General features: G+C 42.8%; 1 protein-coding gene across 1 annotated transcript in view; it reads right to left on the reverse strand.

Annotated features, from left to right (window-relative positions):
- The window catches only part of LOC124719041 (vacuolar protein sorting-associated protein 13), a 447,369-nt gene that overhangs the window by 145,671 nt on the left and 280,475 nt on the right, over positions 1 to 21,223 (reverse strand). Inside the window, exons 41-42 of the mRNA XM_047244711.1 lie at positions 18,151 to 18,375; positions 9,267 to 9,482 (exon numbers count right to left, since the gene is read on the reverse strand). Of these exons, the coding sequence (XP_047100667.1) occupies positions 9,267 to 9,482; positions 18,151 to 18,375 (441 nt within the window). The remainder of the gene's footprint in view (positions 1 to 9,266; positions 9,483 to 18,150; positions 18,376 to 21,223) is intronic.

The raw sequence follows: 21,223 nt of genomic DNA on the forward strand, positions 1-21,223 counted from the left end.
GCACGTGGTCCCACCAGCCAATAGCAACGTACTCTATCAGGTGTTTAAGCACCTGCCTCTCACTCAACAGGCAGTCTGATATTCATTTTAGTCTATCGACATCACACCTACAGACAGCGTGTTTACTTGGTTTCCATGTACGAGTGAACGTTGTGGACTCTTGAGGTTTCGCTTACGACCCCGTTGCTATTTGTGTGTTGTTGTTCATTAGGTCTTGCTCGGTCGTCCGTCATCATTTGTGTCCATCCTTCCCCATTCGTTTTGTTTTTTCGCAGGCTGCTCCCATTTGGTCCTGCTGCGCTTTCGTTCTCGGCAATCCCGCGTCTAATCCGGCCCTGGCTACAACATTTTGGCGATGAGGTAAACGGTGGTAGTTGTTAGCATGGAAGCGAAGTTGGTCTGTCTTCTGGAGCAACAGCAGCAGCTCATGCAGCAGTAGCAGCTCCAGTTAGACATCTTACAACAGTCACTGCAGTTGCTAATGGACAAAGTCGATGCCGGGGACACAACAGCTTCTGAGTCCTCAGGTGACCGATGTTTTCCCACATCCGCCGTCATTCCCCCCCATTTAACGACACTAAAAAAGACTGGGAAACATACTTACATCAGCTGAAACAACGTTTCACAGCTTATCAAGTCACGGATGACTCCTTGCAGTGGTGGTTGTTTTTGTCTCCCACCTCCCCAGACACGTTCTTTCTTCTCCGCAAGTTGGCACCATTGTCTGATCCTGTGGCACACTCTTTCCAGGAGATCTGCCTTTTACTGACAAACTATTATTCCCAACGCTACCATGTGGTCGCCTCTCGGCTGGAGCTCCACCAGTATCATAAACAGCCTGGTCAATCATATCATTCCCTTGCAGAGTCTCAGCTGTCAATGCGATTTTACATGCACCAATCAGCAGTGAAAGGCTTCGTTTGCATACTCCCTGATCCGGGATGTGGTGGTTCAGCTGGCTCCCAATCCTGAGGTCCACACTGCGGCACTGCAACTCAATAAACCCTCCTCGAAAGAGATTCTCTGCAGTGCACACTCCTTTGAAATTGCTCAGGTGGCTAATGAGCATCTTATGATGTGGCCACACGTGGTGGCGACCGCCATGTCTCGGCGGGTTCCACCCTCACGACGTCGACGTGGCCCGGCCGACAGAGGCGAGCGCCATCTAGACTCCTCTTTGTCTGACATCTCTATGGCATTGCATCTCCTGTCACCCCTTGTCGCCGATCACGCAGCCCACTTCCCGTTCTTGAGCCGATTGTCCCTACCACTGGAAAATGTACACGCCGTGTAACAAGGAGGGCCACATGTGATCAGTTCGTCATAGTTGCTCAGCTCACTCCACTCCTACCCCTACTGGGCCTCGTGATACTTTCTATGCTCTGTAATCGGTAGTCCCACTCCACCTTTTCACTGAGGATGTCAGTTTTCAGGTCAACACTGATTAATATGGCGACATATCCCCGCCTGGGCCCTCAAGAGTTGTCACCTCCCTCTCAGCATTTGGTCGCCTACGGAGATGGTTCCATTCCCCGTCGTGGGCAGTTCGTCGTCCAGGCAATGTACAAACGTGTTCCCTGGCTCCTTACGCTATTCGTTGTCGACCATCCGTCGGCTTCGAATATTTTTGGCCTGGATGCATTTCAGCTGTTTGGCTTTTCAATTTCTGATGAAGTTAAGGTCGCTTCCATGGCTGTTCCTTTTCAGAACTTGGAAGATCTGTGCTCCATTTTTTGCATCATTGTTTGCAACAGATCCCAGATGTGCTTCCGATTTTCAGGTGCACATCACACTTTGGCCGGATACGCAGCCTCGCTTTCCATGCCTGAGCCCTTCCAGTGGCCTTAAGGCTGGCAGTCAAGCAGGAACTTGATCGGCTACAGGCCGCTGGCATTCTGAGGCCTGTGACATACAGCACCTGGGCGACACCATTGGTGGTCATACGGAAACCCAATCGGTCCCTTTACCTGTGTGGGGACTTCGGTGCTACTGTCAATACTCAGTCGCTAGTCCACACTTACCCCATTCCACGACAGGAAGATCTTCTCACCAAGCTTGCCGGGGGAGAGTACTTTTCCAAGATCAACCTGGCTGAGGCATACCGCCAGTTACCCTCGGATGCCGATTCCCAGAACATCTTGGTTATCAATATGCCTTTCGGATTGTACAAGTACAAGCGCTTTCCATTTGGTGTCTCTTCGGCACCGGCCATTTTCCAGCGATTCCTTGAGCAGCTCACGCAGCCTATCCCTGCCTGTGTGAATTATCTGGATGACAACTTGGTCACAGCGCATTCCCACCAGCAAGATTAGCAAAACCTCAGCGCCTTATTTCATGCTCTGCAATCTGCAAGTTTATGCTGTCAGCTGGATAAGTGTTTTTTTTTTTTTTTTTTTTTTTTTCAACCGGAAGTGGAATACTTAGGCCACTGGCTTAGCAAAGATGGCATTCGTCCTTCGGGTTGTAATGTCGTGGCCACTGAGCCCTTCCTCGTCCCAAGGACTTATCTGAACTCCAGGGCTTTTTAGGCAAGGTTACTTATTACTTAAAGTTCTTACCCCAGGCTGCCTCCGTTGCTCAACACCTCAATCAGTTAATCAGTTGCATCACAAAGTGGTGGCTTTTGATTGGACTCCTGCCAGTGACCAGGCTTTTCTTCGTTCAAGGACGATGCTCATGTCCGCCTCTTGCCTCACTCTCTTCTCTCTGGACCGCCCCTCGGTTGTGGCGGCTGATGCATCAGGATACAGCATCGGGGCCGTCCTCGCGCATCAGAATGCTGATGGCTCCAAACAACCCATCGCTTATTCGTTTAAGATGTTGACCCCAGCACAACAGAACTACCAGCAGATTGAAAAGGAGGCCCTGGCGATCACGTTTGCAGTCCAAAAATTTCACACCTATCGCTTTGGCGCAAAGTTCAACTACTCCTGACAGACCATAAACTCTTAGTTACGCTTTTCAGACCCCACTCTCACCTTCCAGAGTGGACGGCTCAACGTCTCCAGCGCTGGGCATTATTTTTACAGAATTACGCTTATACCATCCGATATAAGCCCACCGTGCTAACGCGTAAGCTTTGTCACATCTCCCAGCACGCCCTGATCCTGCGTTTGACCAAAAGGAGGTCCTCTGCTTTCACGTCGATTCTCCCCGCCGCGATACACTGGACAGTCTGCCTCTTATGGCTGCTCACATTGCTGCGGCTACCCACCACGATCCTATCTTGCGGCAGGTTCTCTGCTACACGGTCCACAGGTGGCCCTCCTATATTACTCATCGGATGCAAACTGATTGCAGCCCCTGGTGCCACCTATCCCACAGGCTCTCCACGGTCGACGATGCCCTCCTCTCGGCCACGGAGTCTGATGGCCATCGGGTGGTCATCCCTCCGGATTTGCGGCATCAAGTGCTCAGTTTGTTACACCGCGGGCTCTGGGGTATGTCCCGTATGAGAGTTTTGGCTCGCCAGCACGTGTACTGGCATAGCATCGATGGCGACATTGACCGCCTGGTCCGCGGGTGCACTGTGTGTGCACACTACCAGGCAAGCCCCCCCCTCACGGCCCTCACACAGGTTCTCGCCATAGAGGGCCTGTCTCACACATTGGTCTCTGATAATGGCCCCCAATTCACAGCATCCTCCTTCCACGACTTCTGTCACGCCAACGGGATCAAACACATCCGTAGCCCCACCTTTCCACCCTTCCTCAAATGGCATGGCGGAGAAACTTGTCTGCACATTTAAACAACAGTTGACGAAGGTGTTCGACACCTCTCCAACCACGTCAGCCCTCATCCTGTTTTTGAGCACCTATCGCACCGTGCCATTTGACGACCGCAGTCTGGTGGTGCTCCTGCACGGGTGACAGCAGCAACCGTGCTCCATTTGTTGATGCCGTCCCCCTCTCGTCCCCACTTCTGGCCCATTCAGCATTACACCCCGAGAGCGGCCACGTGGGATCGCACGTATGCGAGCAAGGCGGGTTGGACACCTGCCACGGTCAGTGCAGACAGCAAAAGAGTTAGAGCGCCGCCATCGTAACCAGCTCCGCCCACATGCCCCCACAGGACTTCTCTGCCACTGTCTCCTCCTTCGGTTACAGATGTGGTCCTCAAGTCGCCACCACTGCCCCCGGCTGTCGCCTCCCCGCGGGCCTGCCGCCGGCCCACCGCGCCCCTAGGTGGATCGGCCGCTCCCTCTGCAGCTCTGGCCTCTGGGTCGGCCGTCACGGACACCTCGGACATCCCTTCCTCGCAACCGGCGGCGGTTGATGAGCCTGGGTCTTCTCTCATCTGCAGACTGCCTCAGCACCGTGCAAGTTTCAGGGGGGAGGGATCTGGTATCGAGCTTCGGGTTTCGAGTCCACGCCAGATGGCACGGACCTCAATTACCACTAGAGGTCTCTCCAGCCATCGCATCGTAAGCCACGGCTGCATGCGCGCTCCTGGCCTGCGTATAATGTGAGAGCGCCACGGTGGAGCGTGTGGTCCCAGCGGCTAATAGCAACATACTGTATCAGGTATTTAAGCACCTGCCTCTCCCTCAGCAGGCAGTCTGACATTCACATTATACTATCGACATCTCGCCTCCAGACAGCGTGTTTACTTGGTTTCCATGTACGAGTAAACATTGTGGATTTGTGAGGTTTCGCTTGTGACCCTATTTCTGTAGTGTTGTTCGTTAGGTCTTGCTCCATTGTCCATCATTGTTCATGTCTGTCCTTCCCCGTTCGTTTGGTTTGTTCGAGGGCCACTCCCGTTTGGTCCAAACACGCTTTCATTCTCAGAAACCCCGCAACCGGAACGGTTACGGTTACAACAGCTTTGCCACTACAATTAAACAACTGTCTTTGCATATCACCATTTTATATGGCTGCATATATCAAGCGGTAAAAATGGGACCCTTATGAGGTCAGTTACTCAATAATTTTGTTTTCCTATATGAGAAGTCAACAGAAATGAAACAGACCAAAAGAAGCAAAGCAATTTTTTTCATTTTTTAGTACACAAAGCAAAGCCAGTAAATATATGTGTTTGTATCCAAGTAAATTCAATCAATTATTGATAAAATTATTTAATTGCATAGATAAAAAATCTACCTACCAAGTGGTGGCAGAACAGGCACTTAAAATACTGTTGTGATTGGCAAGCTTTCAGAGCCAGTGGCTCCTTCTTCAGGCAGAAGGGTTGAAGGGGAAGTAAGAAGGGTGAAGGCAAAGGACTGAAGAGGTCTAGGAATAGGGGTAGATTTTGGGGAAGTCACCCAGAACCGCGGGCCATGGGAGCCTTACTTTATGGGATTTGAAGGGTTGTTGGGTACTGCATCGGATAAGATTTGAAAACCTGACAGCTTAAAGGTGCAAGACAGAGATTACTACTAAAACATTGTGCACAAGTTAATAAGAGTGAGAAGCTACGTGCATTATACGTAAGAGAGGGGGCGGTGAAAAATAGATGGGAAATATCCTTTTGCAGAGCATGTTCTACAACATGACATTCGTGACATTGGCACCTGTCTCACCACATGCACCATCTGGATTCTTCCGTGAGACACCAGTTTCTCATAACTCTGCAAGTGGGATCTAGCATTAGGGCATGTCCTTGGTTCTCGCCACCCATCTGGCCTTATTTACATTAATTTCTTCTGTCTCAGCTGTTCTTCCCTGTAACTACTCTTTGCTTCACTCTGTTTTAATTTCCTACATCTTTCATTGTCTTTCCCATCTATTTTGCATCTCCCCCTCCCACCTCTGTTACATACAATGCACTTAGCTTCTTACTCTTGTTAACTCATGCATGATGTTTTAGTAGTAATCTCTGTCTTGCATAATACCCTGTCTTCTACCTTTAAGCTCTCAGGTTTTCAAATTTCATCCAATGCAGTCCCCAACAATCAGTCTTTCCTTCTCATCCCGCAGGGTAAGCCTTGCCTGAGCTGTGGTTCTGGGCGACTTTCCCGAAATCTACCCATTTCCTAGAGCTCTCCAGTCCTTTTCCTTCACCCTTCTTCCTTCCCTTTCAATCCTCCTGCCTGAAGAAGGAGCCACTGGCTCCAAAAGCTTGCCAATCGCTACAATCTTTTATGTGTGTGTTTTGTTGCCGCTTGGTGAGGCGACTTTTTACCTACCCAATTAAACAATTAGCTTCAATGTTAGTTCATATTTGTATAGATAAGACTGTGGCATTTGATTCTGTCGCTGACATAAATTTCTGCCACTGAGGTTGTTTGATGTATTATGCCATCAGTGAAGTCAGCATCTGAACTACTATGCTGAGCAGGCCCTAAAACTTTAAATTATCATGTCTTTCTTTCCATGATCCAATTTTGATGAAATAAAGCCCATACATTACTCCAACTATGCTCCAGTTACCTGTGAAAATGCCATGAACAAAATCTTAAGAACACATCCAGACTGGACCTCTGATGGAGTTTCGTAGAATGGATAATTTCAATTAAATATGGTGGACAATGGTCCAGTTGTGTGTCAAGCACTAACTGACCACTCGTACAGTTTTGTTATGAAAAGCAGATCGCTAGGTTTGTAATTAATTTGTTGTTAATTTTTATGATCCGTAAGTATTTCTAGCACAACAACAACAAAGAAGATTACGTGAGTTTATCATTGTGGTAAAAAATATCTTAAATAGGACAAACAGTATTGGGAGAAAAAACAAAAGTTATACAAAAAAATGGGGCTTCAGTATTGCACCGATTATATTGTAAAAAGTAATGTTTATTTTGTATGACAGAGACTGAATAATTGAGATGAACTTCATTTGGAATTAGTTGCTGATAATGCCTTCTTATTAAAATTTCAAAAATTAAATGTTTATTTGACACTACAATAGTGAAGCCATAGTCACAGTACACACAACTTTCCTTGGAAAAAAAGGGTTACATTATCGGTTACAATGATCAGTCAGAGAATATATAATGAGAATTGTGACCATACATCTGACAACAATTACGAAAAATAATGAGACCAGTAACTGAGGCAATGGTGGCACAATCAAGTCACTGTAAGTTATGTCCTTGTTTGCCCATCCGTTTCATTGCATGTACCAACGTAGAATAGCTAAAAACTACATCAGGATAAAAAATTGCCACGGATTCTTGCAATGTGTCCTGCTGTGACACAACACTTGTACGGCTGATATAAATTCAAAGGTCGTAAGCGTATCAAGCAGAGCAAGCTTCCATATAGAATGCAGCACATAATTTTACTAAGTTCTGAAAAAAGAATCTCAAACATGCTGTACTCTCATTTAGGAGTGACACACAATTATGTCAGAATACAGAAGAATTTCAAAACTTAAAACAATATGCTTTTATTATATAGCTACTTACAATTGCAAACTGCACACTCCAAACATTCAGCTCAGTCCATCTGTGCTGCATGTCGCCGCTACGACATCTGTATTAAGTATCACTGTCACTGCCCTTATTTAATGAAATAATCATCTCCTCTACTGAATTTTCCAAAACAACAACTTCATTCTACCACGTTCTTTCCATGATGCACTGTGTATGTTTGATGGCTTTCTTCCAGGCTACAGAGTGACATTCCTAATAGCTTGTTTTGTGACTGCTTCAACTGCAGAGAAGATTTAAAGTATTATTATTATTCCTGGAACTGTAAATAATATGGGCCCATATTAACACCACTGGGTTGGAATGGCAGTGGTAGCATAATGATGTTTTTGCCAGTTTGTTGACTTCATATATGGATAACTGTGGCTTATGGAGAGAGATTAATTTCATAAGCTCCACATTTTTTAATGTTTTCACTTACACTGATGTTACAACACTGAAGCCAAACACTTGTTTCCTCCTTTCGATTTTACCGTGTCAGGTGTCTTGTCGACAACAACTGAATGGTAAGGATTATTATCTAGAGCAACTATTGATAATTTTCTCAGAGTTGGTATTAGTAATTCTATGAAACCACTTTATAAATGCACATGGTTTCTTTCTTCATCATAATCTCCTGTATTCTTTGATTTAAAAAGAGGACTGAGAGAAAACCTTTTAAGCTGCGTACATGAACAAAAATAAGTCTGCTCCCTTCATCATAAGACACTGCCATTGTTCCTTTAATTGTGTTGCCTGTCCAACTCTGCTAGCCAATGTGAGCAAAACAGTACCACATTTCATCAAGCCACAACACTTTACTGATATTCATGCTGCCTTAAAAATAAGCTATGTTGTCCCTCTCCATCAACAGCTATGGCCACAGATATGTTCGAAGACAAAGCCAACATAGTGTAAAACAGTGAAAAATGATGTGTGACTACCTTGAAAAAGTCACAGTTCCTTAAGTACGGGCAATAACTTTGAGTGTGTCAGATGTTCGTTTTGTGAAAATAATCATAAACAAGATGATGAATCATCTCCTTTGCGAACGAACCTATATTGGTAATCCGGTTATCCATACGATGTTTTTTTCCAACAGTGTTTTAATCTTTAATGTTTCTCCAGCTTCCTTTTCTTTCTTGAACATTTCCTCAACAATATTCGCAACAGTGTTTTAGTTTGTATTAATCAGTTCTATAAAACAGCTTGTTAACAGAGAACAGCAGGCCACCATTCAGATTTTCAGTCTCAAAATAAGCACATAACACACAAATAGTGTTGAATTTTTCCACTCATAACTTTCAACGAACTTCCTACTGACTATGTTCGGTACCACACGACAAATAAGAGTGACAGCAAACAACATAATGACTCCTACATCGACAGAAATGAAAACAAAGTCACAGGATGCAATGATCATACAGGACTGCAAGCTGGTTGAAACGGAAGCACAGAGCAAGCGGAAAGTGTTGTAGTGGTGGGTTGAAGCTTTGGCAACTTTGGGTACTTTCTTGTGGGATTGATGGAATGTAGTCCAGGCCTCTTGCACAGGCTTTGCACCTACTACTTCCATCATAGCTGGCAATTCTAAATAAATTTTGGACAGATTATAGTGACAATGATTGCAAACTCACCAAATAATTTCATGTCATATTTATTTATTTATTTATTTATTTATTTATTTATTTATTTGGGGGGGGGGGGGGGGGCAGGTAAGATACACAATGTCTTCAGCCACATGGGGAGGAGCTCTATAACAGTAAAAGTGGAATGGCTGGAAGTGTGACGGAAACCAGAGAGTAGTAAAACAAAGTGAGAGAAATATTTGGGATTTGGGTCGGCAAGTGGCAGAAACTGAAAAGTAAACAACTTTCATGTACTACACCAGACAGCTGCGGCTTGCACTCACCCGGTAGGAGAGCATCATGCCTGTCTTGTTGAGCATCCAAAACGGACAATACAAGGACATGACGAGGGACCCATTCTTGTGCACGGTGTGGATGCCGAGGTCCATCGACACCTTCTGGACACTGTCGTACGAATCGAACGTCCACACGGCAAACTCTGGTGGGTTTGCCTGAACTTCATGCTTGGCCATCCACTCCTTCTCAAGGTAGTCTGGTATCTGCAAACAAACAAACTAATGATACTGCTGAGTAGCAGAAAAGACAGACACTAAGGCAGGGTGTATACGCAGACAAGAAAAAAAATTCCTACATTGTGTGCTCAAAAGTATCCGCATACCTGGGTGGAGATGTCTTACAAGTTCATGGCACCCTCCATTGGTAATGCTGGAATTCAATATGGTGTTGGCCTTCACTTAGCCTTGATGACAGCTTCCACTCTCGCAGACATAGGTTCAATCAGGAGCTGGAAAGTTTCTTGGAGAATGGCAGCACATTCTTCACCGAGTGCTGCACTAAAGATAGGTATCGATGTCAGTCGGTGAGGCCTGGTTTGAAGTTGGCGTTACAAAACATCCCAAAGTTGTTCTATAGGATTCAGGTCAGGACTCTGTGCAGGCCAGACCATTACAGGGATGTTATTATCATGTAACCATTCCACCACAGGCCCAGCATTATGAATAGGTGCTAGATTGTGTTGAAAGATGCAATCACCATCCCCCGAATTACTCTTCACAAGTGGGAAGCATGAAGGTGCTTAAAACATCGACGTAGGCCTGTGCTGTGATACTGCCATGCAAAACAACAAGGGGTGCAAGCCCCCTTTATGAAAAACATGACCACATCATAACATCACTGCCTCCATAACATCACTGCCTGTTGGCACTACACACGTTGGCAAATGACATTCACTGGGTATTCACCATACCCGCACCCTGCCGTCGGATTGCCACATTGTGTACTGTGTTTCATCACCCTGCACATTTTTCCGCCATTCAATTGTCCAATGTTTATGCTCCTTTCACCGAGTGAGGTGTCGTTTGGCATTTATCAGTGTGATGTGTGGCTTACGAGCAACTGCTCGACCATGAAATCCGAGTTTTCTCACCTCCCACTAACTGTCATAGTACTTGAAGTGGATCCTGATGCAGTTTGGAATGTCTGTGTGATGGTCTGAATAGATGTCTGACTATTACACATTATGACCCTCTTCAACTGTTGGCGGTCTCTGTCAGTCAACAGACCAGGTCGGCCTGTTCACTTTTGTGATGTACGTGTACCTCACGTTTCCTCTTCACTATCACATTGGAAACAGTGGACCCAGGGCTGTTTAGTAGTGTGGAAATCTCGCATACAGACATATGACGCAAGTGACACCCAATAACCTAACTACGTTCAAAGTTTGTGAGTGCTCCATTCTGTTCTCTCACGATGTCTAATGACTACCGAGGTCACTGATATGGAGTACCTGAAAGTACGTGGCAGCGAAATGAACCTAACATGAAAAACTTTTTTTTGGGGGTGTCCAGATACTTTTGATCACACAGTATATATTTTCCCAGATTTCCCAGTTAAAAATAAGCTTTCTCTCGGATGACACACTTTTTCTGTGTTAAGTGACAATATGCTTTTCCTTAGAGCTGTAAAATTTATGAGTCCTTCGACTAGTGATGGTTTTACACACCTGCATAGAACTTCCTCACACTATAGGAAACGAAACCCAGCAAAAAAGAGTGCAGTTTGTAAAGATCTTGGGTGCGCAGCAACATTTACACTGCATATCTTCAAATTCTGAAAAGTATTAACACAATTCCACCAAATACAGCATGCATGATAGCTTGCAAAAACTAGAATTTAGATTGAGATGCACTTTTGTAATCCAGTCACAGCCCACATCACATGATCTTGCCAGCCAATGATACCAGATATTCAGAACACAGGATGTGTGATGTAGTGAGCCAATAACAGCACCACCGTTAAGTAGCTCAAACACACAAATACGAAAAGTTAATGGTTTCAATTAATACGCATGAGTGTAGCTACAGGAAAAGCTAAGCTTCCACTTATAACATTGCTCATCAAAAACTTTTTTGCTGTTCCCACTTGGCGGGTAGATTTTTTTATCTATCAGATTACAATATAATCTTGAAATGTGGTCCTCCTTAGCCCATATATGATAGTAAAATTTTAAGTAATGGCATAAATGACTGATCTAAAATGGCTCTGAGCACTATGGGACTTAACTACAGAGGTCATCAGTCCCCTAGAACTTAGAACTACTTAAACCTAACTAACCTAAGGACATCACACACAGCCATGCCCGAGGCAGGATTCGAACCTGCGACCGTAGCGGTCACGCGGTTCCAAACTGACGCGCTTAGAACCGCACGGCCACACCGGCCGGCAAATGACTGATCTTTTGGGCCCAAAATTTTTCTGAGTGTCTAGTTGTCAGTGTTAAGTTTGAAGACGGTCTAACGCTTCACAATGTAAGAAATTCATGGCACATTCTCAAGCATAACATAATTCATCTTGTGTAAAAGGAAATTTAGTTTGAAAGTAATGCGTCTCAGACCATCATTCACAGTATTTTCCTGTGACCTGTTACAAATGTAAATGGTTGTTAAATCATGCTCACTGAAACGAGGCCACAAGAAAGACCCATTGAAAGCACTTTTGTTGTTACGAAGCATTGCATAGCTTTTGGCACATTTTACTGTCAGCAGATGCTTGTGTGTACACTGTAATTTGTTCCTGCAAATGTTACACTTTCTTTGTAGCTAAAGTTTTATTTTAGTGCTATTCTCTCATTTGTTTTATTGCTGCAGTATTATTCTGCAGTATCTGGCTAAAGTAAAATCAGAGTATCACTTACTGCCAGGGAAATTATGAAAATTTAACTGAAAACTAGAACAATGAAAAATTCACAGCATTCTGAAAAATTTCCACATTTTTCCTGGGTTTGTCCTGGATGAAAAAATTCCCAGGTTTTTCCCAGTTGCCCCGAGGTGTATACCAGAATGACTTTTCCGTCTGCAGCAGCATGTACACGAATTTGAAACTCCCTGGCAGACAAGAAGTTGAGTGCTGGACCGTAATTCGAAACCTGAAGCCTTTTCCTTTCACAGCTAAATGCTAGGCCTGCTCTAACAGCTGTACTTCTGTGGGTACTTCATCTCCTACCTTCCAAACTTCACGGAAGTTCTCCTGAATACCTTGTGGGAATAGTACCCCTGGAAGAAACAGTATTGTGGAAAAATGGGTCAGCCACAGACTACAGAATTTTTTAAGAATGAATTTTCACTCAGTAGTGGAGAGTGTGCCAATCTAAAACCTTCTGGTAGTTTAAAACTGTGTGCCAGAGAAGGAGTGCTTGTCTCATGGCGAATGCAGCACCACTTTTGCAATGTTTGGAAGGTATGGGGGAGGCACTGGCAGAAGTAAAGCTATGCAATTACATGTATGGTGTCTGATCTTCCAGACATGTCTGAATGAAAATATACCACACATATAATTGCACAGATACGCCTCAACGGACATACGACTATTTCAATGTAGACGTACACCATCATTTGTCCCCTTGCAGGACTACAGTGAAGCTGTGAGTAATGGGAAAACTAATGGTGTTCCATCAGTAGTGATCAGCACTTGGGAATTTGAGTTGGACAAGAAGCGTGTCTGGATGGCCCAAGGCAGTCAAGGAAAGCATTCGTGAGAAGCCAAGAATCTGGGTTCGAGTCCCGGTCTTGTCACAAATTTTCAAGTGCAGCTGTTGAATTATTTCACCACCCAAAGCAGCTATGTAATACAACTTTCTTAGAAGGGAGACTAAGGGGGTTGGTCACGAGTCATGCTCTGATAGCTCAATTGGGTGACACTTGCCCATAGAGGGCGAAGGTCCCAGGTTTGAATCCTCATCTGACACGGTAAGGATGTTTACCACTAACAACCAAAGAAAAACAGCAAACAGCTGAGGTTCAACCACAACAAAATGCCAAATTCTAGTGATTTAACCTTGGTACAGGGCAGGCCTGACAAAATACAAATTCCAAGTGCAATAATGGTTTGTTTTGTTTTACTAATTTGCATGGATTCTGAAATAATTTTCTGGCTAAAGCACAGTCATATCTGGAGAAGTATCTATTGCTTTTGAAAATGTAAAACAAATATGTAAACAGTTAGTGTAAGGGTAAGGATACGTTGGTTAATATTTCAGAGGTTTTGTGAAACATATGTAACCTCAGCAGTTACCGGTAGTATAACTGACTAGTCATTCATAATTGGCATTCGACTAAGTTTAAGTGGCAGTATTATTGTCAGTTAAGGTATTGATATGGTCTGGGTTTGCTGGGGTTGAAATTTTATGTTTGAGGTGCTCCTGGAGTGTCCTGCAGTGGTAATAGACACCCTTTCAACGAGCTTACATTACCGCAAGTAGTCGTTCAGAGACTGTGGTGCCGTGCGTTGTGCCAAGGAGGTCCTCCCTGGTGAAGTTACATGGTTTTTGTCAATGCAGATCTGAGAATGTACACCAAAGAAAAGAGAAGAATCTGGTAACAGAAATCAAGACGTTCTTGTGAAATGACTAAGATGTCTTCCGAGTTATAAGCTGAATGCGAGTTGTAGTCTGGCCAATAAACCAGATTGTGTCCAGAGTACGCAGCCTGGTCTTGTTCGTAGTAAAAGTAACTTTACAGAAAGAACATCTGGAAGATGTTCCATATGGCATAAGATAAAAGCATACCTCAAGACAGCAGAAATGCTGACTTCAGTGGAATGAGATAGGATGGAAGAACAACTGCACAAATTTGTGTATCTGCTATGATGATAGCACATTGTCAACAGGGTTAAAAAACGTGAAACTATAGCCGTAACAAAGAAAGGAGAAGCCAGGTATTGTTCACATTACTCTGCCATGCTTCAGAAGGTCTACCCCAGTCTGTTAAAAGCTTAGACTGACTAACATTTAGAACATGACCAACTCTGACTTAGGAAAGGAAACGCAACCAAAGAAGCTATAGTAGCAGTGCAAATGATTTTAGAAAGAAGAAATGAGTAAGAAATATGTCTTATTCATTGATGCACTGTTTGGAGAACAGATTAAAATCTGAATACACTGTAGAGGTAAAAGAACGATTCTCAGTCCAAACAGAAATTAGAGTACAGAAATAGATATGATTGGGATTAAGATAGACAGGAGAATAATAAGAGATGTCTGACAAAACTGTCCTCACTCTCCATATTTAATTAATTTATTCACAAAAAGTGCAATAAAAACCACACAAGATGGCAACAAAGGAATGAGAATTAATGGTAGACAAAAACTTTGTATTTCATTTGCTGACGATATAATACACTACTGGCCATTAAAATTGCTACACCATGAAGACGACGTGCCACAGACACGAAATTTAACTGACAGGAAGAAGATGCTGTGATATGCAAATGATTAGCTTTTCAGAGAATTTACACAAGGCTGGCGCAGGTGGCGACACCTACAACGTGCCGACATGAGGAAAGTTTCCAACCAATTTCTCACATACAAACAGCAGTTGACCGGCATTGCCTGGTGAAACATCGTCGTGATGCCTCGTGTAAGGAGGAGAAATGTGTACCATCACGTTTTCGACTTTGATAAAGGTCTGATTGTAGCCTATTGCAATTGCGGTTTATCGTGTCGCGACATTGCTGCTCGCGTTGGTCGAGATCCAATGACTGTTAGCAGGATATGGAATTGGTGGGTTCAGGAGGGTAATACGGAACAGCGTGCTGGATCCCAACGGCCTCGTATCACTAGCAGTCTAGATGACAGGCATCTTATCCGCATGGCTGTAACGGATCGTGCAGCCACGTCTCGATCCCTGAGTCAGCAATGGAGACGTTTGCAAGACAACAACCATCTGCACGAACAGTTCGACGGCGTTTGCAGCAGCATGGACTATCAGCTCTGAGACCATGGCTGCAGTTACCCTTGACGCTGCATCGTAGACAGGAGTGCCTGTGATGGTGTACTCAACAACGAAGTTGGGTGCACGAATGGCAAAACGTCATTTTTTCAGATGAATCCAGGTTCTGTTTAAAGCATCACGATGGTTGCATCCATGTATGGCGACATTGCGATGAAGGCACATTGGAAGCGTGTATTCGTCATCGCCATACTGGAGTATCACCTGGCATGATGGTATGGGGTGTCATTGGTTACACGTCCCTGTCACCTCTTGTTCGCATTGACAGCACTTTGAACAGTGGATGTTACATTTCAGATGTGTTACGACCCGTGGCTCTACTCTTCATTCAATCCCTGCGAAACCCTACATTTCAGGAGGATAATGCACAACCCCATGTTGCAGGTCCTGTACGGGCCTTTCTGGATGCAGAAAATGTTCGACTGCTGCCCTGGCCAGCACATTCTCCAGATCTCGCACCAACTGAAAACATCTGGTCAATGGTGGCCGAGCAACTGGCTTTTCACAATACGCCAGTCACTACTCTTGATGAACTGTGGTATCATGTTGAAGCTGCATGGGCAGCTGTACCTGTACACGCCATTCAAGCTCTGTTTGACTCAGTGCCCAGGCGTATCAAGGCTGTTATTATGGCCAGAGGTGGTGGTTCTGGGTACTGATTTCTCAGGATCTATGCACCCAAATTGTTTGAAAATGTAATCACATGTCAGTTCTAGTATAGTATATTTGTCCAATGAATACCCATTTATCATCTGCATTTCTTCTTCTTGGTGTAGCAATTTTAATGACCAGTAGTGTAGTATATGTTAAACATTATGTCTGATGCCTTGGACAACCAAAAATGGGAATGAACACATTCGAGACTAAAATAATAGTATAAATAAATAAGAGCAAATCTTGAGATACTAATATTAATGCAAGTAAACGAATTTTGTTACTTGGGAAGAGCAGAAACAGATAACAACAGAAATATGTTGGACATTAAAGGAAGAACTGAAATGACCAAACAAGCCTTCAGAAATGAGAGTAATTTATTATCGAACAAACAGCTAACATAGAAACAATAAAGAAGTTCTGCAGGACATCTACTGTATTTGGAGCACTTTAAATTATGACTGTGAACATAGAATCTGAGAGAAAAGAAAAACATTACAAGTAAATGAGATGAGTATATGGAGAAGATCAACAAAAATCTCTCAGACTGAAAGAAAATCCAATGAACAAATTATAAAATTATTCATGAAGAATTACTTTGTTTCATATTCTATGAATCGTTTGTAGAACTGAGTGTAATGATGTGGAATGGGTGACTTTACATTCATATATAAATATGGCAACAGGTCAAGCATTTGCAAGGAGTTCTTTTATACAGATGTAAATAAGTAATTCCTATGCAAAATGTTTTACATATAATGTAAACAGAAATTGTGCTATGGAATGACAATAGTTATCAAAGAGGAACCTTTTCAGTTTTCAAATTTAACACTCCTGTTTGTCAAATGTATTTTATCATTCGGTATGTGATGAAAAATTGTGGTTGGTACTATACTGCACCCCTTTCTTGGTTAAAAAGCCAACCTAGATTGTGGAATAATGAATGTAATTTTTTCAAAATGATTAATGGAAAATCTCATATAAGATGTGAAACAAATACTAACAAAGAGATAGAGGGGCTGGCCAGTACTTACCTCAGCTCAGTACAGCCGATAGATACACATAAAACAGAACTGAAAATTTACATTCCTAGCTTTCGGAACTTTGTTCCTTCATCAGGGAGGAGAGAGGGGAAAAAAGGGAAGAAGGGAAAGTGGATTCAGTTACTCACAACCCAGGTTATGAAGCAACAGGGAAAGGTAAACAGGGAGGGTGCAAGGATGGAGGCATGGTTGTCAGAGGGAAGCTTCCCTCTGACAACCATGCCTCCATCCTTGCACCCTCCCTGTTTACCTTTCCCTGTTGCTTCATAACCTGGGTTGTGAGTAACTGAATCCACTTTCCCTTCTTCCCTTTTTTCCCCTCTCTCCTCCCTGATGAAGGAACAAAGTTCCGAAAGCTAGGAATGTAAATTTTCAGTTCTGTTTTATGTGTATCTATCGGCTGTACTGAGCTGAGGAATGTAATTTTTTCTTCTGTTATTATGTACGTAACTGTTCCTTCTGAACTGAATGGAGTATTTCTAACAAACGTCATGAGGCAGACAAAATACCTAACTTCTTGAACAAATATCAAGAAGATGATTGCTGGCGAGCACCACATAATATTCTTATGGCAGAGTTTTGAGCCATCAAAACTTTCCTGCAAATATGCCTTAAAATAATAGGTTTAGGAATTCAAACATACATTTTTTGCAGTTAAAGTTCTCATCAATACGAGCACCTAAACTTTTGAGGTTTCCGTCCTAATTGTTATATCCTCACTGTGTGTTACTTTTATAATTGGTGTAATACTTCCAGACACGCAGAACTGAATTTTGAGAATATTATTCTGTTGCTCTACATAAGTTTGTGTTGATTAAAATACCTGTACCACTTAAAAGATGCAATTAGTTCTGCTTGTTGGATATTAGATGGAAGGTTACTTATTATTGGACTTAGAACAGAACCATGTGGAATAATGTAATTGCTTTCTCCCCAATCAAAAGAATGTCCCATGCGAAAAGATAGTGATTATAACAAGATACACAGAAGAAAAACTAAATTAATTGGATCCGTTATTTGACCTAACCGCTTCATAAAAAAAAACCAGGGACAATAACCAACAGGCAAGCCCTAGGGACCAGAGAAACCACAAACTGTAAGAATGGTGAGAGAGAACAACCGTTACATCAACAACACTTTGCATTTAGCACCTGAAGATGAGGGAACGAATCAATCGCATCCACACTAATATACAAAAGTCGCAATGTCGCATGTCAGCCACTGACCCTGATGATGATGACAGAGCTGCCCGGCTCGGCAGTAGCCACCTGTGCGCGGTGGCCCGGCTTGAGCCGCGTCTCCTTGGCAGTGCCCGCGAGGCAGCAGATGATGTCCACGGGAAGCAGGTTCTTGAGCATGACGGCCGGCCGCAGATAGATGTTGTAGCAGGAGCTCGCCACCGTGTGCCGGCTCGTCTGCTCGAAGTACACCTGCTCCAGTTCTCCCACAATCTGCAAATTAGCACCAGTTCAAATAGTGGAGTGCTTTAGCGTGAGACACATCCTGCATATATGAATGACCCAGGGAAGGAAGAAAATTAGAAACAGCAGTTCCCCCGCAGAGAATAAAGCTTAGCAGATACTTATTCTCGAGGGGTCATTCAGTTTATTCGTATGAGCAAATTGAGAAACCCTTGAACACTCTTACCCTTGAACACTCTTACCCTTGAACACTCTTACCCTTGAACACTCTTACCCTCCAGACTTACCCTCCAATTAACTACTCCATGATGCCTTAGGATGTTTCCTACTAACCAGCACTATTTTTCGTCAAGCTGTGCCAAATCCTCTTTCTCCCCAATTCAGTACTGGTCCACTTCAATGGTTTTCTTTCAATGACAATCAGATTTTTGTATTTATCATAGTTGTGGTAAATGAAGTTCAGAACTCAAATATGTTACAGAAGATTTTGTTGTCACACCACATGGTTTCTTAGGTGACCGAGGATTCCATTTCTGGCCAGTACAAATTTTTAAACAACAGTGAATGTTCTGCAAACATTTCTGTGAAGCATAAAATATGTAAAGATGGGGGGAGAGGGGGAAGACAAAAATTTAAAAATGAGAGGGGGCAAAAATAAAAAAAGAAGGTCTGTAGTGCTTGAGATTGGTAATTTCTGGTTCGAATCTCGCTTCAGTTAGTAAGTTTTTGTGTTTTCCATTCAGATATAATATCCATGTCATTTAAGTACAAATTTATCAAATATATACTAATTAACACAAATCTGATTGTCAGTTTTTACGAAAAATGCCCATCTTCTTATTTCTAATTACATATCACACACAAAACATAAATTCTTAATAACTGATATTTTACAAAAAGATTGATAATAAATGTTGTTTCAATAAAAAAGGCATTACAAATTAATTTTTTTTCATGTTTATGTATTTTGCACTTCACAAAAATGCTCATAGAACATGCACCATTGTTTAAAACCACGTAAGCCACGAATCAACCAAGATCATCCATGTTGCAGATGAGCATTTTAGCAGAGTCATATGGTCAGTCAACAAATTGACCATGCATTACTGAATACAGATACTTGGAAAATTTCGAAGTTGATTTTTTCAAGAATTTTTAGAGCTACATCAAATCTTTTTGTAAAATTAATATCCGAATTCTGAACTTCACGTACTATACACCGCGCATAAAAAATTACTAAAATATGATTGCCATGCAGTCTCTTTGTTAGATAAATAATTAACTATAAATGAATATTTATGTTGTGTTTATTAAAGCTGCAATTAACAGGGCATTTTTCCTTGGAAACATGATTTCAATTCAATTGTGTCTTGTCAGACTCAGAATATTTTGCACATACGCAGACTGAAGCAACAAATTAAAATTTGTACCGAGGCCTGGATTCTGCCGAGGTGCTATTCCAAAACAGTTTGAGAGCCCTTGTGTGCTGTTTGAGTTTAGGAGCAATACCAAGCGGGCTGAGGTGTGAATGGAAATTTGGTAGAGGAGGGAGGTGCACTAGGACAGTCGGTGCAGTTGTGCAAAGCTACTGTGCCAGAGCGGCACATCGGTTACCGTATTTACTCAAATCCAAGCCGCACTTTTTTCTGGTTTTTGTAATCCAAAAGACCACCTGTGGCTTAGAATCGAGTGCAAAGTAAGTGGAAGTTCTGAAAAATGTTGTTAGGTGCCACCACAACTAACTTCTGCCGTCGAATATATGTAGCGCTACACAGCCATGCTTTGCAGGCACAAAGATAAATACTGGCGCCAAAACCTCTGCATCAGTAAATAAATTTAAAGATAAAAAGGTGGAAGACGAGCTTTTTTCTCCGCCCTGAGTTTCGACCACAGCATTTTCATTTTCATACATTGTCCAACAAGGTAAATACAAATTCCGTATTGTTCATCTTTGAATGTAGCAGAATTTCAATGTACTATGAAAATCCGACTGGCAAGACTGTTTGGGATGTTTGCCAATATGGCCAACTCTACGTTCTGAATTCTTTCCTACCTGTGAGAAGAGATGGTTCCTAATAGGAGCTTTTATGAATTGTGAAGCACATGCATTATTCTCTTCACCATAAGAATAATACGAATATAAACATTTTGCCTTGTATTCTTTCATGTTTGCTGTTATCTCATTTAAATCCTGTCTGCCTAATAAACTACGAAACTAGAGTGAGGCAACAGCAAACGCGGAAGAATATACATATCATGTCATGATTATATTCGTATTATTCTTATGCCTAATAGTGATACAGTCATAAATGAAGCGCAGCAATTGACTAGATTTTTAAATCTAAGATGACTAATTTCTGTGCAGAATGTAATGTACTAAAGAGGTGCCTGCAAAGATTTTCAAACGGAGAAAAATTTTCGCTAAACTCTCGTTCAGAACATCATCTATCATACACAGTCCATTATCTGGTTCTTGTTGATCATTATCAAAGAAAGCAGAAGTGTAAGTAACAACAAATAGCAGTCTCTTGCCATTGTTTTGCTTATGAGACAATTCCTCTCTTTTTTTTTAAGCGGTGGTAGTGCGCTCAAAAGCAAGCCATGCCGCGAGCAGTGACAGGTCGTAAACACTCATTTTCAGAATGCAACAAACAATGCATGACACAGTACAAAAATGCATTTTCAGCTTAGAGTGATGTAAACAAAGAGAATGGAACATATCAGATCAAAGCTAAATAAGCAATCGATTCAAACCAGATGAAGCACATGAAAAAAGAAGGGTACCCGTATAAATATGGACGGAGCGCCTGACGCACAGCTATGGCTACCTGGTAAAGCTTAACTGCTAAGCTTACGACTCGAACCAAAGTACTATAGC

Source organism: Schistocerca piceifrons, chromosome 10, assembly GCF_021461385.2.
Source record: "Schistocerca piceifrons isolate TAMUIC-IGC-003096 chromosome 10, iqSchPice1.1, whole genome shotgun sequence".
Taxonomy (NCBI): domain Eukaryota; kingdom Metazoa; phylum Arthropoda; class Insecta; order Orthoptera; family Acrididae; genus Schistocerca; species Schistocerca piceifrons.